At 38.3% G+C, this 21921-nt stretch overlaps 1 protein-coding gene across 1 annotated transcript in view; it reads right to left on the bottom strand.

Moving 5' to 3' along the window:
- The window catches only part of slc1a7b (solute carrier family 1 member 7b), a 79303-nt gene that overhangs the window by 4645 nt on the left and 52737 nt on the right, over positions 1 to 21921 (bottom strand). Inside the window, exons 3-8 of the mRNA XM_034140780.1 lie at positions 16859 to 17074; positions 5443 to 5485; positions 5114 to 5345; positions 4926 to 5025; positions 2606 to 2839; positions 1032 to 1226 (exon numbers count right to left, since the gene is read on the bottom strand). Coding sequence (XP_033996671.1) covers positions 1032 to 1226; positions 2606 to 2839; positions 4926 to 5025; positions 5114 to 5345; positions 5443 to 5485; positions 16859 to 17074 — 1020 coding nt within the window. The remainder of the gene's footprint in view (positions 1 to 1031; positions 1227 to 2605; positions 2840 to 4925; positions 5026 to 5113; positions 5346 to 5442; positions 5486 to 16858; positions 17075 to 21921) is intronic.

Below are 21921 nucleotides of genomic sequence, written 5' to 3'. Positions count from 1 at the left end.
AGACTGTGTTGTTATCATTATGTGTCAGTTAGTGATTCATGTATGTCTTTATACAGTTTTATTTTCCATCTGTGGAAAACGTTTTCCTTAATTATCAATGTGCACTTGTACAGACTAGTTTCAGAGCTTGAGAGACAAAGGTTGGAATGTTGCTTTTATTCCAACCCTCTCTTTCATGTGGATTTCAAATCAGTGTTGATGGGAAACGATTGAGTCAATCAATTACTCAATGCGGGAAACATTTTTATTAGATCAACCGAACACTTGAGGTGCAAAAATGTTCCCTTTGATGAAAAACTATTGACTAATCCAGACTTGTTGAAAGGCTTTGATGTTGTATAGGACATGGCTTCAATGGTAGCATGCTCGAAATTATTTTGTGCACAACTGTTATTTCTGTCTGCTGCTGACATCCATCAATATATTCTTCCTCCTGCTTCTACTTTTCCAAAGATCTCTAAAGTAAGCCTCCAGATCAGATAGAATTCTCGGTTTCAGTTTAGATGAGCGCTAAGTTATTCAAACTGTGGGTTGAGATGCTCATCAACAAACACTGACATGTTTACTGTGAGTTTTTGGATTGCTTCATGAAAGGAAGGACATTGCTCGCAATTCTGCATCTGGTTGGAAGCTGGGCAAGCTCAACCTGATTTAAAGCTGTTTTTTTCATTGGATGTTGAAGGAATGACTCAAAAAGTCTTCACTGACGCTCATTTCACAGTGTGTCCAAACATCAAGGAACTTCAGATCCATCATCCTTGCCCCGCTCTGTTTAAAAGTAGCATTTTTAAACTGGTGAAATATATTTTCCTACATCTGTGCTGCAAAAAAAATGAGGTCAAATAATGACTGAAAACCCAAATTAAAGTGGATATTTGAAAAGCCATGTATTATGCATAATGTATTTCTGCCATTTGGTGTAAAGGATTTATGAGCGTTGATATCATTGCTTTCAAATCCCAATGATATCTTTACCATGTTAATGAGCTTAGAAGCACAGATGGTATAGGCCGGCAGCACGGTCCACTGACCTGATGGTGATGATCTGGCCAAAGTCCAGCTCATAATTGTTAACTTGTGCGATGAATATTGCTGCCACGGCCTCGTAGAGAGCAGTGCCGTCCATGTTGATGGTGGCGCCCACAGGGAGCACGAAGCGGATGATGCGGCGGTCAATGTGGTTGTTCTCTAAGAGGCACTTGAAGGTGATAGGCAATGTGGCAGAGCTGTAGAAGAACAACACAGAGGTGAGAACAAGCAAAGGTCAGGATAGAATCATTACATAACCACTTCAGAATTTCTCCTAGGCATATGTGTAAACAAGTGGTATCACCAGCAAATGCAAATATTCATATAATATAATAACCAGTGCAAACATTTTAGTATGTTGTAACCCATTCACATACAAGCTTTGGGAGTAATGGATGTAACAGGATTATGTAATCAGGATACAAAAAAAGGACACTGTAGTCCCTTACAGTTACTTGAAAAAAATACATAATTAGATTAATGGTAAAAAATAAATAAAATAATGGGGATTACTAGCAGGATTACAATGTTCCAATACATTTAAAATATACCATATTGATATATTATAGGGAGACAAACTGCCTGAATTTTCTTTTGGGTTTTCATTTAGGCTTCTTTTATTCTTAACTACTCTGTATGTCAAGCAAATAATATTTTCAAAATGTTCATACTGAATATCTTGGTTTCTTCTTTTCTAAGGGCACATTGTTCTGTTGTCTTACACAATTAACTTAAGTAAGAAACATCTTATTGATATTTATTTTCTCTTTTATTTATTTATTTTGCATTTGATATTGAGGTGATCCAAAAGTAACGTAAAGTAAACAGGTTACACTACTTTTATTTGACTGTAAAACATTTGTTTACAGGTAATTGTAACGGAATAAATGTTGTAACCCTCCCAACCCTGTTGTGTTTTAAAGGTTCAGTTTGCCACTTTTGTCTTCCTTCCAGGCAGCCACTGGTGTCCATTATTTTTTCAATAGGGTTGAAGATTAAACCAGTCTGAAATCTACCAGTGACAATAATGTCTGCTAATGTGAACAAACTAAAACGTTCAAAAACACTCTCAGTAAATTCTGTTTATATAGAGAAGCTATCTCCCAAATGATCAACATCTGCACACACACACACACACACACACACACACACACACACACACACACACACACACACACACACACACACACACACACACACACACACACACACACACACACACACACAACACACACACACACACACACACACACACACACACACACACACACACACACACACACACACACACACACACACACACACACACAGCTGCCAGTCTAATCAAATGCGTGGAATGTTCCTTTACAAGCCCATGCCTTCCCACACACACACAGATGGTCTCTGATATCCCAAAGTCCCTTTGAGGCTGTTCCAGTGAATGGATAAAACAGGAAAGGATAAATGGTATTAGTGCTCTGGATGCATCATTATGATTCACACATGAGAAATAAAAAAACATCTCTGGTCTGTTCTTTTACAATATAAAGAAAAACAAGGTAATTGAGTTTGTTCACCCTGAACTTATTTCCTTTACCTGGAAGAGGTTGCCAGTGCGATGAGCAGTGCTTGCAGGATTCCCCGTATGTAAACGATGGGGCTCTTTTTGGTGATGAAGAAGTACATGGCAGGCAGGATGAACAAGCCGTGCAACACCAGACCAAACACCACGGTGACGGCATAGAAACCCAGCTTTTTCCCCATGGCCGACGGATCGCTCATCTCCAGGATCTTACCGGCCACCAGGAACACGATGCCGAACGGGAAGTACCTAAAGAAGAAGTAGCTGAAAGTCAGCAAGAGTGGCTCTGAAGTCCTTTATATGTATTCAACTGTTAGATTAGTTGGCCAAAAGACAGGATTCCCAACAACTTCATTAAGAAGTAGAACTATACATTTCAAAGATTGCAAGGAATCGCTCTTTAAGCTCTGAGCAACCTTGTTGGCCCTGGTTTATGATAGAGTTATGGATAGTTTTACCCAGACATAAATGGGCAAATCATTTAACAGAATAAAGCATAAAGCTTTAAGATAAGACATATATTGTTTCTCTGTGTTTTTCAGAGTTTTTTATCTGATCATTATGAGTGGTGGTTAAATGAAAGTTTTGGATGAAAAAAGCTAAGTAAGAAATGTTACAAAGATCATAGAGCGTCCTTAATTATCCATCTTCCTTAAGTAAATAATAAATATAAAGTATGCCAAAATCATTATGAATGAAATATTAAACGTCTCCTTTTATACTGTTTTTAGGCATATGTTATAGGTCTCAGATATATAAAAAACATGTCTATGAAGTGCTTTGCTCAAAATACCAAACAGATCACCCATTCTAGCCCTGCCTCATACCCCTCTATTTCAGCCCTGTTAGAGAAGTGCTGATTCCAGGTCCGTAGCTTTAAAAAAAAGAAGAAAAAAAGACGAGAGCTCATGCAGGAGAATTCTACGCAGATACTCAGCTAAACGGCGCTGCCGTGATTAAACGCCATATCATGTTCCAAACCACATCAAGGATTATTTCTGAAACAGTAGCCCAAATGCTTTTTCTCTTGCGGGTTTACCACAAGGTGAGTACCTTTTTTTATCCTGCTTTTTTACACATACTCTCTCCAGTACAGGTTAGCTCTGAGTGTTAGCGATGCTTGCTAATGTAAACAAAGACCATATTACGTCCAAAACACGTCGCACATTGTTTCTGATAGCGACGTTGTATCCACGTTTTTAGAGACGTAAGGAGGAAAAGAGAGAGGGTTTTATTTTCTGACACTTTGTGACTCTACTGGACACATATTTACGTATAAAAGACATAAAAAAGTGCATTTTACATGATAGGGGACCTTTAACTAAAGCCTGATTTGAAATAGTTTCTTAGGAGTCAAACTTTCCCTGCATATGATATCCATCAGACCACTAAAGCTAATTCAGAATGCTGCAGGCAGACTGGTCTTCAACCTCCCCCAGGTCTCCCACACTACACCACTCCTTCGCTCCCTCCAACGTCTGCCAGTGGATGCAAGAATCTGCTTCAAGACACAGGTGCTGGCCTACCGAGCGGTGAATGGAACAGCCCCTTCCTACATCCAGGCCTTGGTTAAACCATATACTCCAGCACGTGCACTACGCTCGGCGTCAGCTAATCGGCTTGTTACTCCATTACTGCGAGTGGGACCCAGGTAGCCCTCAAAAAGAAGCCTGTTTGTTATCCTGGCTCCTAATTAACTCCCCATTGACATTAAGTTAACAGAAACTCCGCATATCTTCCGTCGCAAACTGAAAACGCATCTATTTCAATTGTACAGTACCTTGGCAATTAAATGATTGCTGAAAAGAATCACGAAGCACTTTTTGAGTTCATTTAGGCCTTGTAACTAATTCGCACTTACAATATGATCTTGCTTGAATAAAGTGAATATATCTGCACTTTCCTTTTCGTTCGGAGTTTGAATCTTTATGGTTTTTGCACTTATTGTAAGTCCCTTTGGAAAAAAGCATCAGCTAAGTGATATGTAATGTAATGTATTGTAATGAATATCTGAATCCTGGAAATGTTTATTTGTAGACAATTGAGTTAAATAATATTTTTTTGCAAACCGAAGATAGCATCATAAAGCTAGTTATCACTCCTGAGGCAGCTTGTAGGTTTTCTTGAATAGAAAATTGAAATGGCTTGACTGATCTACTGTATGTTCCGACTTCACTGAAGTTTTCAGCAAAACCTAGAACATATTAGACTGAAATGCCTTCTCATACACCCACGTCGCTTATTCATATCTGCTGCCGGTTTACCTTGAATGTTTCTGAAGGACAAACACTTTTGCTTCCTTAATTAAAGTAGTATATTCAAAGAAAAATATTACCATATAACTATGGCAACAATTCTAAGGACGGCCTCATTCACGCTCAGGCAGAAGTTCACCAAGGCGCTGCCATTTGGCCCCATCCTTCCCAACATAATACCTGTGAAGATATAAAGGAAAATCTTTAATATGATCGTTCAGAGCTGAAGCTTGAAGCTGAACTTAAGAGGAACAATGCAGTTTTTTACCCATGGTTGCTGAAAAAATAACAATTCCAAGGACATTCATTCCATCGCTTGTTCCTTCTCGTATGCGTATGAGCACATCAGGGGGGGGAGTCAGGTCAAGGGCAAAGTTCTGGATGTCAGTCCCATTATCGTCCTGGATACCATAGATGAGCGCTCGCCGCGTCGTGGACTCTGATTGGGCCTGGCTCACCGTTGGCTTGGTTTTCACAATGTACTCGCTACTCGTTCGATACTGTTGCCAGGGAAGAGAAACAGAAGCAGAAATATACATTTTTATTAAATCTACGCCTTTGTGTTGGAAATGTTGTATGTATTATCCAATGTCTCACCTGCTGAAATGTTGCCTGGACCAGATTGGATGGGAACATGTTTCTGCAAGCCAAATATATTTATTAGTATATTGTCTTCCAAAAGTTGTTTTTATACAATATTGTTCATCAAAACGGATCCAGTTCACCACAAAGCAGAATACCACTCAATAGTTTAACCCTATATTATGTTTACATTTTGGACCCTTTGGTACTGTTCAGGTCAAATTGAATTTGTACATGACTGGGGTTTAAAAAGCATTACAGAAATGTAAAAACTACATACACAATCCCATACAAATATCGTCTTTACCCAAAAAGCATAATCAGGCCCCTTTAACAATAAAAGTGTAATTCGTTTTTTGTGATGAAGTTATAATTATTGCACACAAATTCTCTTTAATAAAGAGTTGGGTTTTATATTTATATTTATATTTATAATTATTCTTAATTATGATGTTTTTCTTTTTATAATTTAGATATAGAGATTATTTTTGATTTTCTTCGTATGAATGACAAAAATGTGGCGGGGCATTTTGGCATCTGTACCAAATGTTTTTTTCCAATTCAATGTTCTTAGCAAGCCAAGGCCATGGAGCTTCAGATTGAAAAATATCCTTATATCATTTGTTTAATTCAAAACATCCCAAAAGGGTTAAAATAAATGGCAGTGACTCATAGTTAGCAGGATTCAAGAATAACATCTTATACTTTTATACAATCTGACAGAATAGGTGAGTGAACAGTGAAACCTTTTTCCTGGTCGCAGTAGACTTAATTATTAACATTTCTACATAAAAAATGTAATGAAACAAATAACAAATACAAAATGAGATTATGATCGTGGTTATGTAAAATGATACATTTACCCTTTTGTCTAAACGAACCAATTCGGACTGAAAACGTCTTGCTGGTCTGTTTGTCTGCAGTTGTGCAATACAGTGTTAACTCAGCACGACTGACCTCAAATCATATTGATATTTACAGTAGAGTCATACTTTGAAATTTGTGTGACATTCTACCACATAAGAAAAAACGAGTGGCTGCAATACAATGAAATAAATGCAGGGTTTCTGATATGTTAATTAATAACATTTGGTTTATTGAACCATAAAAGAAACCTCTCTCTGATCTTTTGTCACCCAGCCATTGATCCCACACAACTATGGAGTTGCAACCCAGTCTCACGGCATTTCGTGTTAAAGCCACGAAATTAATCTATTGATTTGTGTTCACCAAAACGATTTCCGCATTTTTTCCGTGTCACACAGAACGATTTTAAAAGCAATGTAAATAATAACAAATTAGAAGGAAAAAAAGATACAGATTTCATTATTCTGACACATAGAACGATTTTAGAAGCAATGTATTTCTATTGGTAGTATGTTTAGTGCCCTTACCAAATAATAACAAATTAGAAGGAAAATAAGATTTAAAAAATACCGATTTCAGTATTCTGAGGCTCTGAGCTCCATTTATTTTCCTCGCGGACGGCAAAGGTCCGACATTATACAATTTAAAATAAAAACAATAATTGTGGCTTGATATTGAGTAAGAAAATGTTTTTATGAACCACACAGTCTTCCAAGACCCGACCGGACAAAAAGACGTGTTGCAGGCACGAAACATACTACCAATAGAAATACATTGCTTTTAAAATTGTTCTGTGTGACACGAAAAAAATGGGAAAATCGTGTTGGTGAACACGAATCAATAGATTACATTTATTTCGTTACTATTACACGAAATGCCGTGAGACTGGGTTGCAATATGAGAATATAGCTCATGATCGAAGTCCCATTCAAAGTTAATGGGTTTTTCCATAGCTCATGATGCACCATTCCACTAACTTTCATTAAATGCATTTGTGTTTTTTTTATACCCCAACATACAAATCATTCTGAAAACAACAACCGAGGTGTTAACCATCGACTGCACAGCTGTACGAAATCAAAGCCTAATTGCACACATGTGGTGATAGGGGTGTGTTAACCAAGATTCAATAGACACTCAGGAAAACCTTAATACATATGAACAGCTAAAAGGCACGTAGTAAAATACCATGCACGAGTATTAAACTAAAACGGAGCATTTTCTGTAAACTCAGATTTTATTTTTGCTTTTTTAAACTACAGTATGTGTTCATTGTTGGTTTATATGAAACTGGCTGAATGTGCTTCATGAAAGGTAGCTTTTCCTATCAATTGATCCTAGACCTTGGTTTCTTTCTTCCTAAGGTCACATTGTTCTGTTGTCGTACATAATACACTTAAGTAAAAAACATCTTTATAATATTTCTTATCTCTTTTATGTATTCACATTGCATTTCATTGAGGTAATCCAAAAGTAACAGAAAGTATACAGGTCACATTACTTTATTATTGTGATTCTCAGATTATGTTACTGATTACATTTTTGACAGGTAACCAGTCATTTTAACCAAAGGCATTTTTATAGTAACCCTTCCAACCCATAATATACAGTGTTCACAGCATAGCAGAAACAGCTATTTGCTTTTTAAAGATATTGTGGAGTAATGGTGACCTCAGCAAATTGAAGTCACACTGGTTGTGTGTGTTGTAATCCGATCTTTTCCTTGCTTTGTTTATGTAGCCCGTTTTGCCGTGCATGCATGTGCGTGCATGTTATCGTCCTGTGTCTGGCTAGCTAATAGCCGTCGCTCTGATCTGCGTGGTTGTCGCTGATAATACTTTTTCAACCATCAGCGATGCCACAGAACTGACTACTATGACTCACTATAAAAATGTAATTTACATCAACTCAACTGTGTTCTACTAGTGCTCCAAAAGGGTCATGTCCACATAGCAACCTCTTCTGAGCACCAGCGTCTTTTTTAATTAAATGTCCTTAAAAACGTTTTTCAAATCCCACTGCCAATGTTGTGCGGCCGCTCCGAGCACTTTAAATTAGAAATATAAATGGTTTTCAGAAAAGCCCCGGTAATGCCATGTGGTCACAGACCCTAATTTGTAATACAAAGAACATAAATACCCAATTTCTGAAATACAACCAAACAACAAACTGCTAACAGTGATCTTAACCAAATACATTCAACTTAAAGGTGACCTATTTAGCAAAATCCACTTTTTAATGTATTTTATTCATAAAAAAATTAAGAGAATCAGAAAGTTTAAGGAAAAAATACTCTCTCTCTTTTTGTCCTGATCCATTAATATAAAAACCTTTCTGAAAATGAGCTGATCTGATTTTGGCCACTTTGTGATGTCACACTGTTTTTTAGGAGTTGTGCAACCATTAGCCAATAACCAACCAAGGTAACACCGGCCTCACCCTATCACCTGATTCTCCTCCTAGAGCACCATTGCGTTATTTTAAACCAATCAATTCTCAGGGGGGCGTGTCCAGCAGCAGCTAATTAGCATTTAAAGCTACAGACACAGAATCAACACTTTTGAAATAGGGCTGAAACAGAGGGGTTTATGGGTCTATTTGGTATTTCAAATACCTGAGACCTATAATATATTGTTGAAAAATAGTATATTAGGGGACCTTTAATCGCTAACTAAATAAAACCTATATATTAAGATTCAGAGCCAACAAATATTCTCCTTGACGTTAATTAGAGCAACTCAGTTGAAACAGAAACTTTTGTCTTGTTTTCACTGAGTTGCATCTTTGTTGAAGATCTGGATAAACTGACTGAAAACATCAGGGCTCCAAACAGCTCCACCTTTAACACAACACAGACAATATTATTCAACCTGAGGCATTTTGCACTCAATGACTATACAAATCCAAGGCTGCAATTCACTGGTCTTGACAACCCTGGTCTGGTCTCTTATGAGAAAGAAATATATATGTCCATGGTGAAATATTTTCAGACACTATGTCCAGAGACCATATCACCCCCGTTTTATTCTATTATATCTCGTTTTATCACCACTGTAAAGCGTCTTCGAGCACCTGAAAAAGCGCTTGGAAATGAAATGTATTATTATTATTATTGTTACAGAATAATTTGCCCTGCATGTCCTCCTTCGCCCGCTGACCAACCTTGAGCAGCCATTATCTCCCATAAGGAGGGGCTGCCCTAGCATATTGTTGATGTTACCAGTTTATGACCGGGCAACTCTGAGCCATAAGCAACAACAAATGTGATTCAGTGTCCTCAGCTGTTTAGTCTATCTATTGAAGAATGTTGATTATTACACTCTGAACTAGTTAAAACCTCGAGCTACAGGAGGGTTCTACAGAATTGATTGTGGCATCTCAACCGTGTGGTCAACTCGTGGCCCTTTGACATGTCTTGTGAATTCTCCGGCCGAAGCTCCAAATAAACCGTCAGTGTTTGCCCTCAAAGCTCCAGCTCTCCTCGTGTCTCTCTGAGTCCTGACTCCAATTGCTTCAGAAGTTTCCCCCACAATTATGTTATTTTTTAAAGGTCACCTATTATGCAAAATCCACTTTTTCACGTCTTTTATACATAAACATGTGTCCCCTCTGTGTAAAGAGATTCTGAACGTTTCAGGGAAAAATATTTGCTCACCTTTTGTCCTGATCCATTTATATAAAAACCTGTCTGAAAATGAGCTGATCAGGTTTTGACCACTTTATGATGTCATAACAATTATTTGGCTTGTGTAACCATTAGCCAATCACCAACCATGGTAACACCCCCCACCTTATCACCTGAATCTCTTCCTAGAGCACCATTGTGTTCTTTATAACCAAATATCTCTCAGAGGGGCGTGGGGAGTGGCTCCTTATTTTCATCTAAAGTAACAGACAGAAAATCAGCACTTTGGAAACAGGGCTGAAACAGAGGGAATTATGGGATGCTACAATGATCTGTTTGGTATTTGGAGCCAAACACTTCAGAGACATGTTTTGTATATATCTGAGACCTATAATATATTGATGACAAACAGTGGGGACATTTAAATAATGTTATCATGGCTAAATGTATTTTTTTCTTTTCAGGCTAGTGCAGTTAGACAGATAGATGAACAGTGTCATTGCTCCACAAGCGCAACAGATGTAGATGTATCCCAAAGCCCAATGCAGACATTTTAGTTTGCTCTGCCTTCACGATAAGATCTGACACCTGGTTACATTCAGAATGATAGTTGAGGCAAAGAAGGTCTGGACATATCAATCTAAAGACACCCACAACTGTTGACAAACAGTTTATAACAAAATTCAAATGAAAAATGTCCCTATTAACATGCAGTAAGCAACAGGAAGAGATGTAAATCAGGGATTTTTAATCAGCTGTTTTTACAACTTTGGTCTAAAAATATATAACTTTTTTTCTCAAAATATAATACATTTTTATAAAAGAAAATAATAAAGATTAGTCAACTGTTTTTCTCCCGCTGAACCAAAGAAGAAAAATCTGAAAATGTTGCTAGATCTTGCTTGCCAAATGATGACTTATTCTTGGATCTCCAAACCTATTTTTAAGTGGCCTTTCAAGGTTCAAGGTTCTTTATTAGTCATACAACCATAGCTACAGAGTAGTTATGTCGATGAAAAAGTCACAGGCTTCTCCAACAGTGCAACACAATATTACAGAAAAACAGAAAAATATAGTGCAAGTAAATATTAAAAGTAACTGCAAAAAGAAAGGAATAGTATAAAAAAAAGTGAAATAGTGAAATAAGAGTCTATATGCAAGCTATTTGAATGATATATTAGGTAAATAGATAAATGATTACTAAGTAGCAGAATGTTATGGATGTTGTTACAGCAGTTCAGGTGTTTAACAGTCTTATCGCCTGTGGGATAAAACTGTCTCTGAATATGGTGGTTTTAGTCCGGATGCTGCGGTAACGCCTGCCAGACGGCAGCAGACAGAACAGTTTGTGGCTGGGGTGATGGGGGTCTTTGATAATCCGTAGGGCTTTCTTCCTGAGCCGCTGGGAGTAAAGGTCCTCCATGGATGGCAGCTCCGTCCTGGTGATGTGCTGTGCAGTTTTCACCACCCTCTGTAAAGCCTTATGATTGAGGTCGGTGCAGCTGCCGTACCAGGCCGTGATGCAGCCAGTCAGGATACTCTCTATCGTGCACCTGTAGAAGTTGCAGAGTATCCTGGAGTCCATGTTGAACCTCCTCAGCCTGCGGAGGAAGAAGAGCCGCTGTCGAGCTTTCTTGGTGATGGTGGTGGTGTGAAGAGTCCATGTCAGGTCCTCAGTGATGTGGACCCCAAGGAACCTGAAGCTGCTGACTCTCTCCACCGTAGTCCCATTGATGGCGATGGGGGCGTGTCCCTCTCCCTGCTGCTTCCTGTAGTCCACAATCAGCTCCTTTGTTTTGCTGATGTTGAGATGGAGGTTGTTATCCTGGCACCAAGATGTCAGGTTTTCAACCTCCTCTCTGTACGCCGTCTCGTCATCGTCTGTGATCTGGGCGATGACGGTCGTGTCATCAGCAAACTTCACGATGGTGTTGGAGCTGTGTGTGGCCACGCAGTCGTGAGTGAACAGGGAGTAGAGGAGAGGGCTGAGCACGCAGCCTTGAGGGGCACCGGTGTTGAGGATCAGGGTGGAGGATGTGATGTTTCCCACCCGCACTGCCTGGGGTCTGCCCGTCAGGAAGTTCAGGATTCAGTCACAGAGGGCGCTGTTGAGCCCGAGCTCTCTGAGCTTGATGACCAGCTTGGAGGGCACAATGGTGTTGAATGCTGAACTGTAATCAATGAACAGCATTCTCACATATGTGTTCCTGTTCTTCGGGTCCAGGTGTGAGAAGGCAGTGTGGAGGGTGAGGGCTATGGCGTCGTCTGTGGACCTGTTTGCTCTGTAGGCAAACTGCAGGGGGTCCAGAGAGTCAGGGAGGGAGGAGGTGATGAATGATTTGACTAACCGCTCAAAGCACTTCATTATGATGGAGGTGAGTGCTACTGGGCGGTAGTCGTTGGGGCTGGTGATTATTGTCTTTTTGGGGACAGGAACGATAGTGGAGTGTTTAAGACAAGTGGGGACAACAGACTGCAGCAGGGAGCTGTTGAAGATGTTGTACTCCATTGTAACATACAGTATGGTGATGATAAATTCTTTGTAAGTATTTTTCTTTCAGCCTTTTAAGTGATAGCCCAGTTTCAAACCATGTGTCCAGTACAAATATTTGCTAATGAGGTAGCTATAGTATGATAATAGATGTAAAGATAACATACACTGCATTGAGTACAAAAAGTCTAATATTAACTACAGTATAATACTGTTATTATGCTGTCAGCTTGAAAATATTTTCAAGAGCTTTCACTGACTCCATTCATCACCTGCTGATCATTCAGGTGTAGCTCTAACCCCAGCATTACATCAACAGCATGCAATAAACTGCTGGGACTTGCCGAGGCACAGCGTACAGACAGGTTCAAGTTTTAAACTAATATTAAAATATTAAAAAAGATGAAATGTTATCAGTCAACAATGAGTCATCCCAGAATACAGGAACTGAAAAGCTTAAAACAACAAATGTTTTTTAATCCTGTTTTGGGATTTGTGGCAACAGAAAAAGTAGGCTGTAAGAAGGAAGTAAGCTGCAGTGAGGTGTTATTATTATAAAGCATAATAACTGAACACTGCTTCAGCATTTCAATGTGGAAAACATCCAATTGTATGTATGTTTCCTGTACTGCAGACAGAGGCACTTGTCTGTGATTTTACTAATATGGTAATATGATATATCTTGTACTTAATGTACAACAGTGTCGGAATACTCTATTAATGCTAATATGCATGTTAATTAACAACTAGTTGATGGTTAATTTGTGTACCTTAAAGGTGGGGTAGGTAAGAATGGAGAAACCATCTCGAGTGCGCTAGAATTTGAAAGTACGCAGCCGAAAAAAATCTGCCCCTTCCTTCAGACTTCCTTACAGAGCCCCTCCTCCAACACACACGAACGCGCACATGACCAATGAGCGCACGAGATAAGTTTGTGCACAAGATGGAAGGCTGACAGGCAGGTAGGCCATCCAGTTATTTTAGCCGGGCCGGCTAAAATAATTGGTCGTGCTTTTTACAGTACTACGGCTTCCACAGATGAAAAATGTTTATGTATTGATTCTCAAAGCATTTCATATATTCATTGCTATCAGGATGTTAAGAGCATTCCATGGAATATAACAAAAAGTGTTTCTGAAGTGAATTACCTACCCCACCTTTAATATAAAGTGTCACCCCTTGAAGATATTAAAGGTAGGGTATGCAAGTTTGAGAAACCGGCTCGAGATACACTTTTTGTTATATTCCATGGAATGCTCTCAACATCCCGATAGCAATGAATATCTTAAGTGCTTTGACAAAAAATCCATAAAAAAATGTAATCTGTGGAAGCCGTGGCACTGTAAAAAGCACGACCAATCATTTTAGCCGGCCCGGCTAAAATAACTGGATGGCCTACCTGCCTGTCAGCCTTCCATCTGTGCACAAACTTATCTCGTGCCCTCATTGGTCATGTGCGCGTTCGTGTGTGTTGGAGGAGGGGCTCTGTAAGGAAGTCTGAAGGAAGGGGCAGATTTTCTCCGGTTGTGTATTTTCAAATTCTAGCGATCTCGAGCCGGTTTCTCCATTCTTACCTACCCCACCTTTAAGGGGTGACACTTATTTAAGCACCTCAGTAGATTCAAAACACTTGGATCAGTCCAAATTTGGAGGGGCCATTCCTATCCCCCTTCACTATTAAGTGTATGTATGTTAAATATACATGTAATACATGTATTTATATCAAATATTCATGTAATATTGAGGGGGGATACTCACTGAGGAGCTTATATAAACTGAGCACACAGTCACTGCTCACATCACACATCGAAGATAAAGAACGATGGCCATGTGCCAGGACTGGAACGTATCAGCTGTTTGGGAGACTTCCTGAAATTCCTGATGGTCATCTCTCCTCCGCCTGTGCTGCCGCCATTTTGACTTTGTTTGATTTGGTAGTGCAATACTAAACATCTGCAGTATACATTTATGATTCTGTGGTTCCAATGTGACAGCCTTCTTTATGACACATAGGTGGACACACCTACTTTTAATTACACAATTCTACATCTCAGTTATTTTTTAAATATTAAGACTTTAAACCCCAAACAATTATTATTTTTATAAAAATATTTCGTACAATTCCCATTTCTTGTAAGTCCTCAACTTCATTATCACACTACGGCTTTAAACTCTTAAGATTGTAACATATGGGACTCACCTCATTGAAATGAATTTTAAAAAGGACTTGTTATGTGTCTATAGGTATAGGTGTATAGTAGATGTACACACTCCAGATCGGTTTCCTTATATCTCATTCTGTTTCGGTTCCCTGCTGTGTCCCTTTTTTCAGAATCCATCACCTTTAAACCCAAACACAAATCCCCTGCGGCACAGATATAATCTGTAATTGTGTCCTGTCAGTTTTCTGCGGATCATCCTTTCCCCACAGTCGACCTCACAGAGGCCGTCCTGAAGCGAGAGCACTTGACTTTGCGGATATAGATTGTCGTTTAGAGCAGGTGTGGAAGAAGTACTCAGATATTTAACTTAAGTACAAGTACCAGTATTAGACTGTTAAAGAACTCTGTCACAAATAAAATCCTGCAATCAAAATCGTAATCAAGTCAAAGTATAAAAGTATTAAATGAACCTTCTGCTAGGCCAAATGGTAGAGCACACTTTGAGTCACCATATCTTACTTAAAAAAACTTAATTCCACCTGTGTCAGCCAATCTCTACCGGTTGGTTGATGTATGTTATGCTTAACCTGTTAAGCCCCAAAGACCCCGTCGGCGTGTCCTTTTTTTTTTCACAAATTAAATAAAAAACATTTTCTTTTTCTTTTTTTATATTTAATCTTTTAATTTTTATTTGGATGGAATGAATACCTATGGTGATAATTCAATGTAATACACCATTTTTATAGTCTGGTACCTGAAAAAGGTCAAATGGCACTGATGGAACCAGATGTACCCAAATGTGCCGAAATGTGCCCAAAGCTTATTCCGCCTGGACTTTCTTTTGCTAAACCTCTCTAAAAAGGTCAAATTTCAATTGTTTTCCTCAATCTTGATACAGGGTACTTATTATATGTTATACTTTGGATTCCTAAAGCTTTTAGTATACCATCCCATCATTCAAGGGTGGTTTTCACTATAAGTAATGTTTTCTCTTTAGGCGGAGGTAAGAATTTACCTTTTTTTGCTATGTTCCATCTGAATTTACTCTGACTGAGAAAAATCTATATTGATTCTGACACTTCTATATCCAACTCACAGATGTATCCTTGCTTTGATAAAAGAAATTATTCATATAACTCTTTTAGAAGTTAAGTTGTAGTCATTTGTTTTGGGCATGTCATTTTCGAGCCTGAAACCTGAAAAACAGGCTCGGGGCTTAACAGAGAGTCCACGAGATGCCCCTTTGTTTTTCACTAGCACAGATAGCAAGTTATCCTGTTCACAGGAAGTTACTGTAGCAACAACAAAATCACTCCTGACATGAGGCCTCTGTTTGGTGGGACTTTCAAAGATAAACACACATTTTTTCGGCATAATTTTGTGTTTAAGGACTTGATGATCATAATTGTGTAACTTGATACAAAAAAAGAAAGATTTTTTTTTCCAACATGCTCAAACAGTTGATTAGACGCTTTATGGTAAAGTTAGTGAACTAAGCTAAGTCATTAAAATTGACTATTTGCTACAAAATGATAACACTTCTGACCATTTATTGTTGTTAATTTGACATGTTAAATGTTTCATCATTATGTTGATGAAATAACTTTAGAAGTATGATTTTAAGCGACATCTTGTCCGTTTGGTAGAGGCCTATATTTAAAAAATGGTGGGCTCCTTTGTAAAAAAAAAACATTGATTGTTTTTATAATTGGCCCAAGGATATTCAAAATGTAAAGAAATACTTTTTTCATTGCTTTTTTCTTGGTAAGGACTTTAAAGGGTTAAAGTAGCAAAAATACTCATTCAACAGTATGGCCCGTTTCTAAAATGAATGGCTGTGTAGTTGTTATTTATGTGTATACCAACTCAATGCTTTGCTTGGTAAAAATTGTGTTTAATTAAAAGACTTGACTTACTGATGAGTAGCTTAACCTATAAAGCATCCTTGATTAGTTGATTTATATTTTGAATTAATAATCTAAATCTGGGAAGTAGCTGATAAATAAAGCTGGACAATAAATGCAGTGCAGTAAAAAGTAAATAAGTTGCCTACAAAATGTAATCCAGCAAAAGTGTAAAGTAGTATTATGTGCAAATACTCAAGTGAAGTACCTCATTTATCAAAAGTGCAGAACTTGAGTAGATGTACTTAGATACATTACAATAATGGTGAAGCGATATCCTTATAGCCAATCAATTATACAGCATGAGCTCCACTTGTACTGTTTCAGTCAAACACTGTCTCAGGGTCAGCTGATGTTCAGTCAGATGTTATGGTGGTCTTACCGAATAAGGTCCAGCAGAGCGTCAGCAGAACTCATGATGGGCTTTCCGCTGTCCTCAGAGTCCTCTTTCTGTGCTGCTCCGCCTGGGTGGATGATGGAGACCATGACGATCCCCACCACCACGGCCACAAAGGTGGTCCACAGGTAATAAGACACTGTGATCAGGCCCAGCCGACTGGAGCACTTGGCGTCGAGGGCAGCAAGTCCCGACATCAAACTGCAAGAGGAAACATCCCAGTTAGTGCTTTATGCCTCTATCCCGAGGGAAAAATACATGTCTTCCATGCATGTACTGTAGATGATAATAATGTTGTTAATGATTGTGAACTTAATTTGTACAGCATCCTTTATTCGAGAAACGCAACACAACATGCTTCACAATAAGGGAAAATACACATTCATGAATTGCCATAATTATTAAAAAGAAAATGGTAGATAAGAAAAATGTATAATTAAATATAATACATAGAATACACAAAATGAATGAAAAAAAAAACGAAGAATAATACAATGAATATCAGTTCCCATTTTTTAGGCATTCATACATCAATATAAACTGCAGCAGCACCTTAGGTCTCCATTCTCTTCTACTCTGTTCTTTTCTTTTTCGACAGGTGTGGAGAAATGCTTTTTTTAAAGAAAAATAAATAAATTGGCGCATTTGTGTCTGAGGCTATATTAAACACCACAGAACCTACTTTGCATGCTGGTCCAAGTCACATCCAAACAGGCATTTTTCAGATGCCTCAGAACATTGGTTGCATGTAATATCGAAGCAATACATCAGTTAGCAACTCATTCTTCCTTTGTCAATCAAGTTTTTATGATTATATTGCATAAAACGCATAATCCTGTACATTCGAAATGTCCATTTTCAGCATGGATGTCTGAGTCAAGCAAATGCATATAGAAATAGTTTTATCAGGCCTAATACCATGGACAAAACTCATCACCTATTCAAGGCTGTACAGTACAATCCTTCAATTGATCTGAAAGCTTCAGACATAAAACTTGGACATTCATTTAGACAGTGGATTCCTGAGTGAAGCCAATGCATTTAGAAATGGTTTTATGAGGCTTTAGACCTCGGACAATGTTCTGAATTTATACAAGAATATGAAATCCTTTGATCTATCCGAACCTTCAAACTTGCTTTAAGAAAACAACTTCCCCACAAGGTTCTACTGTGTAGCCCATCTGGAGATTGCAACTTTTTTTACTTGACGTCGGGTTTGTTAAGATTTCATGGATGATGAAATTGGATCTCGGAAATTGTGATTGTTTTGCCAACTTTTCTTTTTAAGGTACGAAATGACTTTATTTAAATCTCCACTGAACCAATATTTAGTGCGGAGGAAAAGGATATATTTGTCTGTTTCAGGAAACACTACAAACAGCTGTTTCCCAGCCTAAAAGTAAACTTAAAACATCCGTTGGACATACGTAGATGTACAGAACACAACAATTTCTCCAAATTAAGCAACAACATAGGCTGGTTGTCCATGTCCTGTAGAACGACACAGCAAGGCCTTTTCTGATCTGATGTCTGATTGGTAGAACAGCATCATTTGACTGTGCTTTCCAAAATCTGTTTTATGAGAAGCTTATACTGTGTTTGATGACTAGTAAAGCAAGTTTATGGAACAAAAACCAAATTGTAAGGTTTGGGTTAAAATAAGTACAAAGTTCATCGTCCATCCAGCCCGTCCTCCCCACTTTGTGGAAGTTTCACTATGTAATAATGTCTTCTGACTTCCTCGTGTGTTATAATTACATCAACTGGTTGGTAGCTTTGTTTATAAGGAGCAGCAGTTTAGACCTGCAAATGTACTCGTTGACGTCGCCACCTTCAGGCAAAGAGAGTAACAGCTACTGCATCATAAGACTTCTCTTTTCTTATCCTTTGAGGTTTGACGTTAATGTTAAAACAAACAATACAAAACGCAATCGCTCTGTCATCGAACAAAATAAATACTGAGAGGCAAACTTGTAAAACAATTCAGTTTTCAATGCGGTTGCTAAACCTGTACAAATACAACAACAAGTGTGTGAAATGCACCTCTTACTGCACTGGCAAGCAAATTGTGTCTCAGTGCATGAGGTAAATGCAGTAATGTAGCATGGCAATGTATTTTAATTATTCATTATTGCATGGTTTTTATGTGTGTGTGTGTGTGTGTGTGTTTTATACCTTTTTATTGTGTGATTTTACTCTGAAATGTGTTTGCCTTTTTAACTGGTTTTAAGTTAAAGGTCCCATGTCATGCTTTTCCGGTTATTGCCCTTCCCCTTGTGTGTTATGAAGGTTTTTATGAATGTAAACGGTCTGCAAAGTCACAAACCCTCAAAGTACACCCTGTAGCGAGTAAAACTCTAACACAGAAAATACCTGTCTATGCTGCCCCAGAACGCCTCATTGGAGATTTCTCTTTTTCCATTGTTTTCTTCCTGGGTACAGTGATGTGCCCATACCCAAATGGACCCATTGGTCCAAATGGACCAATTCCTGGAGCCGTTACGTTACGTCCACGGAGTCGTTACGTTCAGTCAGTGGATTGGTCCAAATGGACCTTTAAAGTGGACCTATTATGCTATATTGGAAAAATACATTGTGGAGAGACACATGGAGAGAGAAAACGTATCTTTCGATCCCGTTTGAATTGTGCCATGAATTACACATATGATGTTTGTCAATCTTAAAAAATCATTTCCTTGTAAAAAAAGTCAGTTTGTCGTAAAACTGTTGAAATATAAGACTATGAAAAATACGCAACTAGAAAGACTACAAATCCCAGAGTCGCGTAAGTCATGTCATAACTGATGTCACAATTGTTTTCCTCCACTAAATAAGAGATAGCTAAGATAAGATAACTTTAACAAGATGCCTGTGTGCTTAGTACCAGGTTGTTATCATACCAGCAATGGGTCTTGCTCGTTCTTTCGCTTCCCGTCTGATGAAAGGACCAGGAGTGGCTGGATCAAGTTAGCTACCTAGCTAGTAGCAAGCACGTTAGTTAGCATTACAGCCGGCTTAGCCTTGTCATTTTTATTAGCCTTAACATGAAGTAACTTTAAGTAACCCAAAATGTTAAACAGTAAGAGTAGTAGTCATATTTCGTGAACCCTTTGAAGAGTACTGTCACACCGGTGTGATCATTCTATAATACACCATTTAAGCCCGGGGGAAAAATGCTAACGCTAATGCTACATTAGCATCGGCGATCTTTTCTACTTCATGCTATCTGCACAAATGGTTGACATTAAACATTAAAAAGATCAGGCAGTTCAGAGAGAATCAAAGGAAGGCAGGCAGGCAGCTTTGCATGACATTCTTCAGGACGTGTTTCATTGTGGTGATAGTGAGGGTAGTCAATCCCTTTTTTTGGCAAGACAGTAGTGACGGCCATCTTGGTGACGTGTGTTGTTGTGCGAGACCAGAGATGTAGTTCATTGAGCGTTTCACACAAAAAAATGTGTTACTTCACAGATTTCCAACACATTTTTTTTTTTTTTATTCAAACGGGATCGAAAGATAATCTTTCTCTCTCCATTGACTTCAATACATAATTTTTCCGACATAAGGTCCCATGGAGGTCAACCGGAAGGGGAGAGACTTCGCCACTCTATACAGATGGAGCCTCTTATTTTGGACCCCAGCATACAGCTTCCTGCCTACTGCCAGCCAGTTACCTGCCTAAGACCTGCCAAAGACCAGTATTCAGGAATGTTAGGCCCTCCCACTATTCTCCAATTTCAGGGTTTAACCAGGAGATGGCGCTATATATTAAATAACTATGGCCAAACTAAGACTTGATTTTTCACAAGAGACAATGCAGATATTATATAAAAAACTAAAGTTAAAATCTTGTTTTTAATGCCCCAAGAGCAATAACATCTTGTCACAAGCTTTTTGGAAGAAAAAGACTTCAAGAGACCTGTAGTTGACTAATTACAGGCCTCAATAAAGTTCTGCCATTGGTTGTGAAAAACAACGGTGGACATAGTGGAAAGTGAAATTGACATTGTCGAATTTAATAAAAATACAAAATAATGTATCTGTGTACGTGTTTTATGTGATCTGCATGCACTTATCAAACATCTAATTAAAGAATGGTAGCTGTACCTCTCAAACAACCTAAACTAGTTATAAATGTTTATTTTAAATAAAGTCTTTATGACTCGGAATATGAATAATATGGGACCGTTACAGTTTGTTTTCATTTGATTTCAAATAAACAAAGTCTTGGCTTTCAGAATATTAAACTTGTTTCGGCAAATTTAGATGATAAATACAACTATGAAGCTTGTAACGGCATAATTACTTAAGCGGAGAACGGAGTAAGTTAACGTTACAGCAGGCATAACAACAGCCAGTGTTTATTTTATTATAATATATAGTCGTTATTCATTTGTTTTAAAGCTCAATAAGGAAGATTTTAACTTTCACACACGTTGACCGGCGAAAAACTCTGCCCCCTCTGAGTGAATACCTGTTCACCTGAGGAGGAAAACACACACTTAAAGTCAGATCATCACCCTTAGCTATTTCAATTACCTCTCAAACAACCTAAACTAGTTTGGACATGAAATAGAAATTGAGGAGCTACATTCCTGGAATATGTGTACTGAGTCATGCTTTGTTGCGAACACAACAGTGGGGAACCTTTGTTGCAGTCGCCTCAAAAGACAGAAAAGAGGGAGCCATGCGCCAGTCTTTGAAGCTGTCAATCTCTTCTGTCAAAGACCATTGCAAGACTATTTATGTTTGGATTCTCACTTGAGGAATCTTAACCTGAGCCACAATAAATTGTCTATAAATAGATTCCCAACATCTCAGTTGTATTAAAAATGAATAAGGCCATCTTCACGAAAAGTTCAAAAGCAGCCCCTTGCCATTCTGTCTAATGTGGTGCGACGGGGGAGGGGGGAGAGAGTTAGACGCTCGTGAATCTTACTGAGAACATTATGTTTCCTCTGACTGCTTATGCCAAAAGCAACGACAAATTATCTGTTTTAAATACCTTTTTAGACCGTAAACTTTAGAATGAAATGTAATACCGGTTA

The sequence above is a fragment of the Trematomus bernacchii genome, unplaced genomic scaffold (genome assembly GCF_902827165.1).
Source record: "Trematomus bernacchii unplaced genomic scaffold, fTreBer1.1, whole genome shotgun sequence".
NCBI classification, from domain to species: Eukaryota; Metazoa; Chordata; class Actinopteri; order Perciformes; family Nototheniidae; genus Trematomus; species Trematomus bernacchii.
This window is presented reverse-complemented; position numbering and strand designations above follow the sequence as displayed.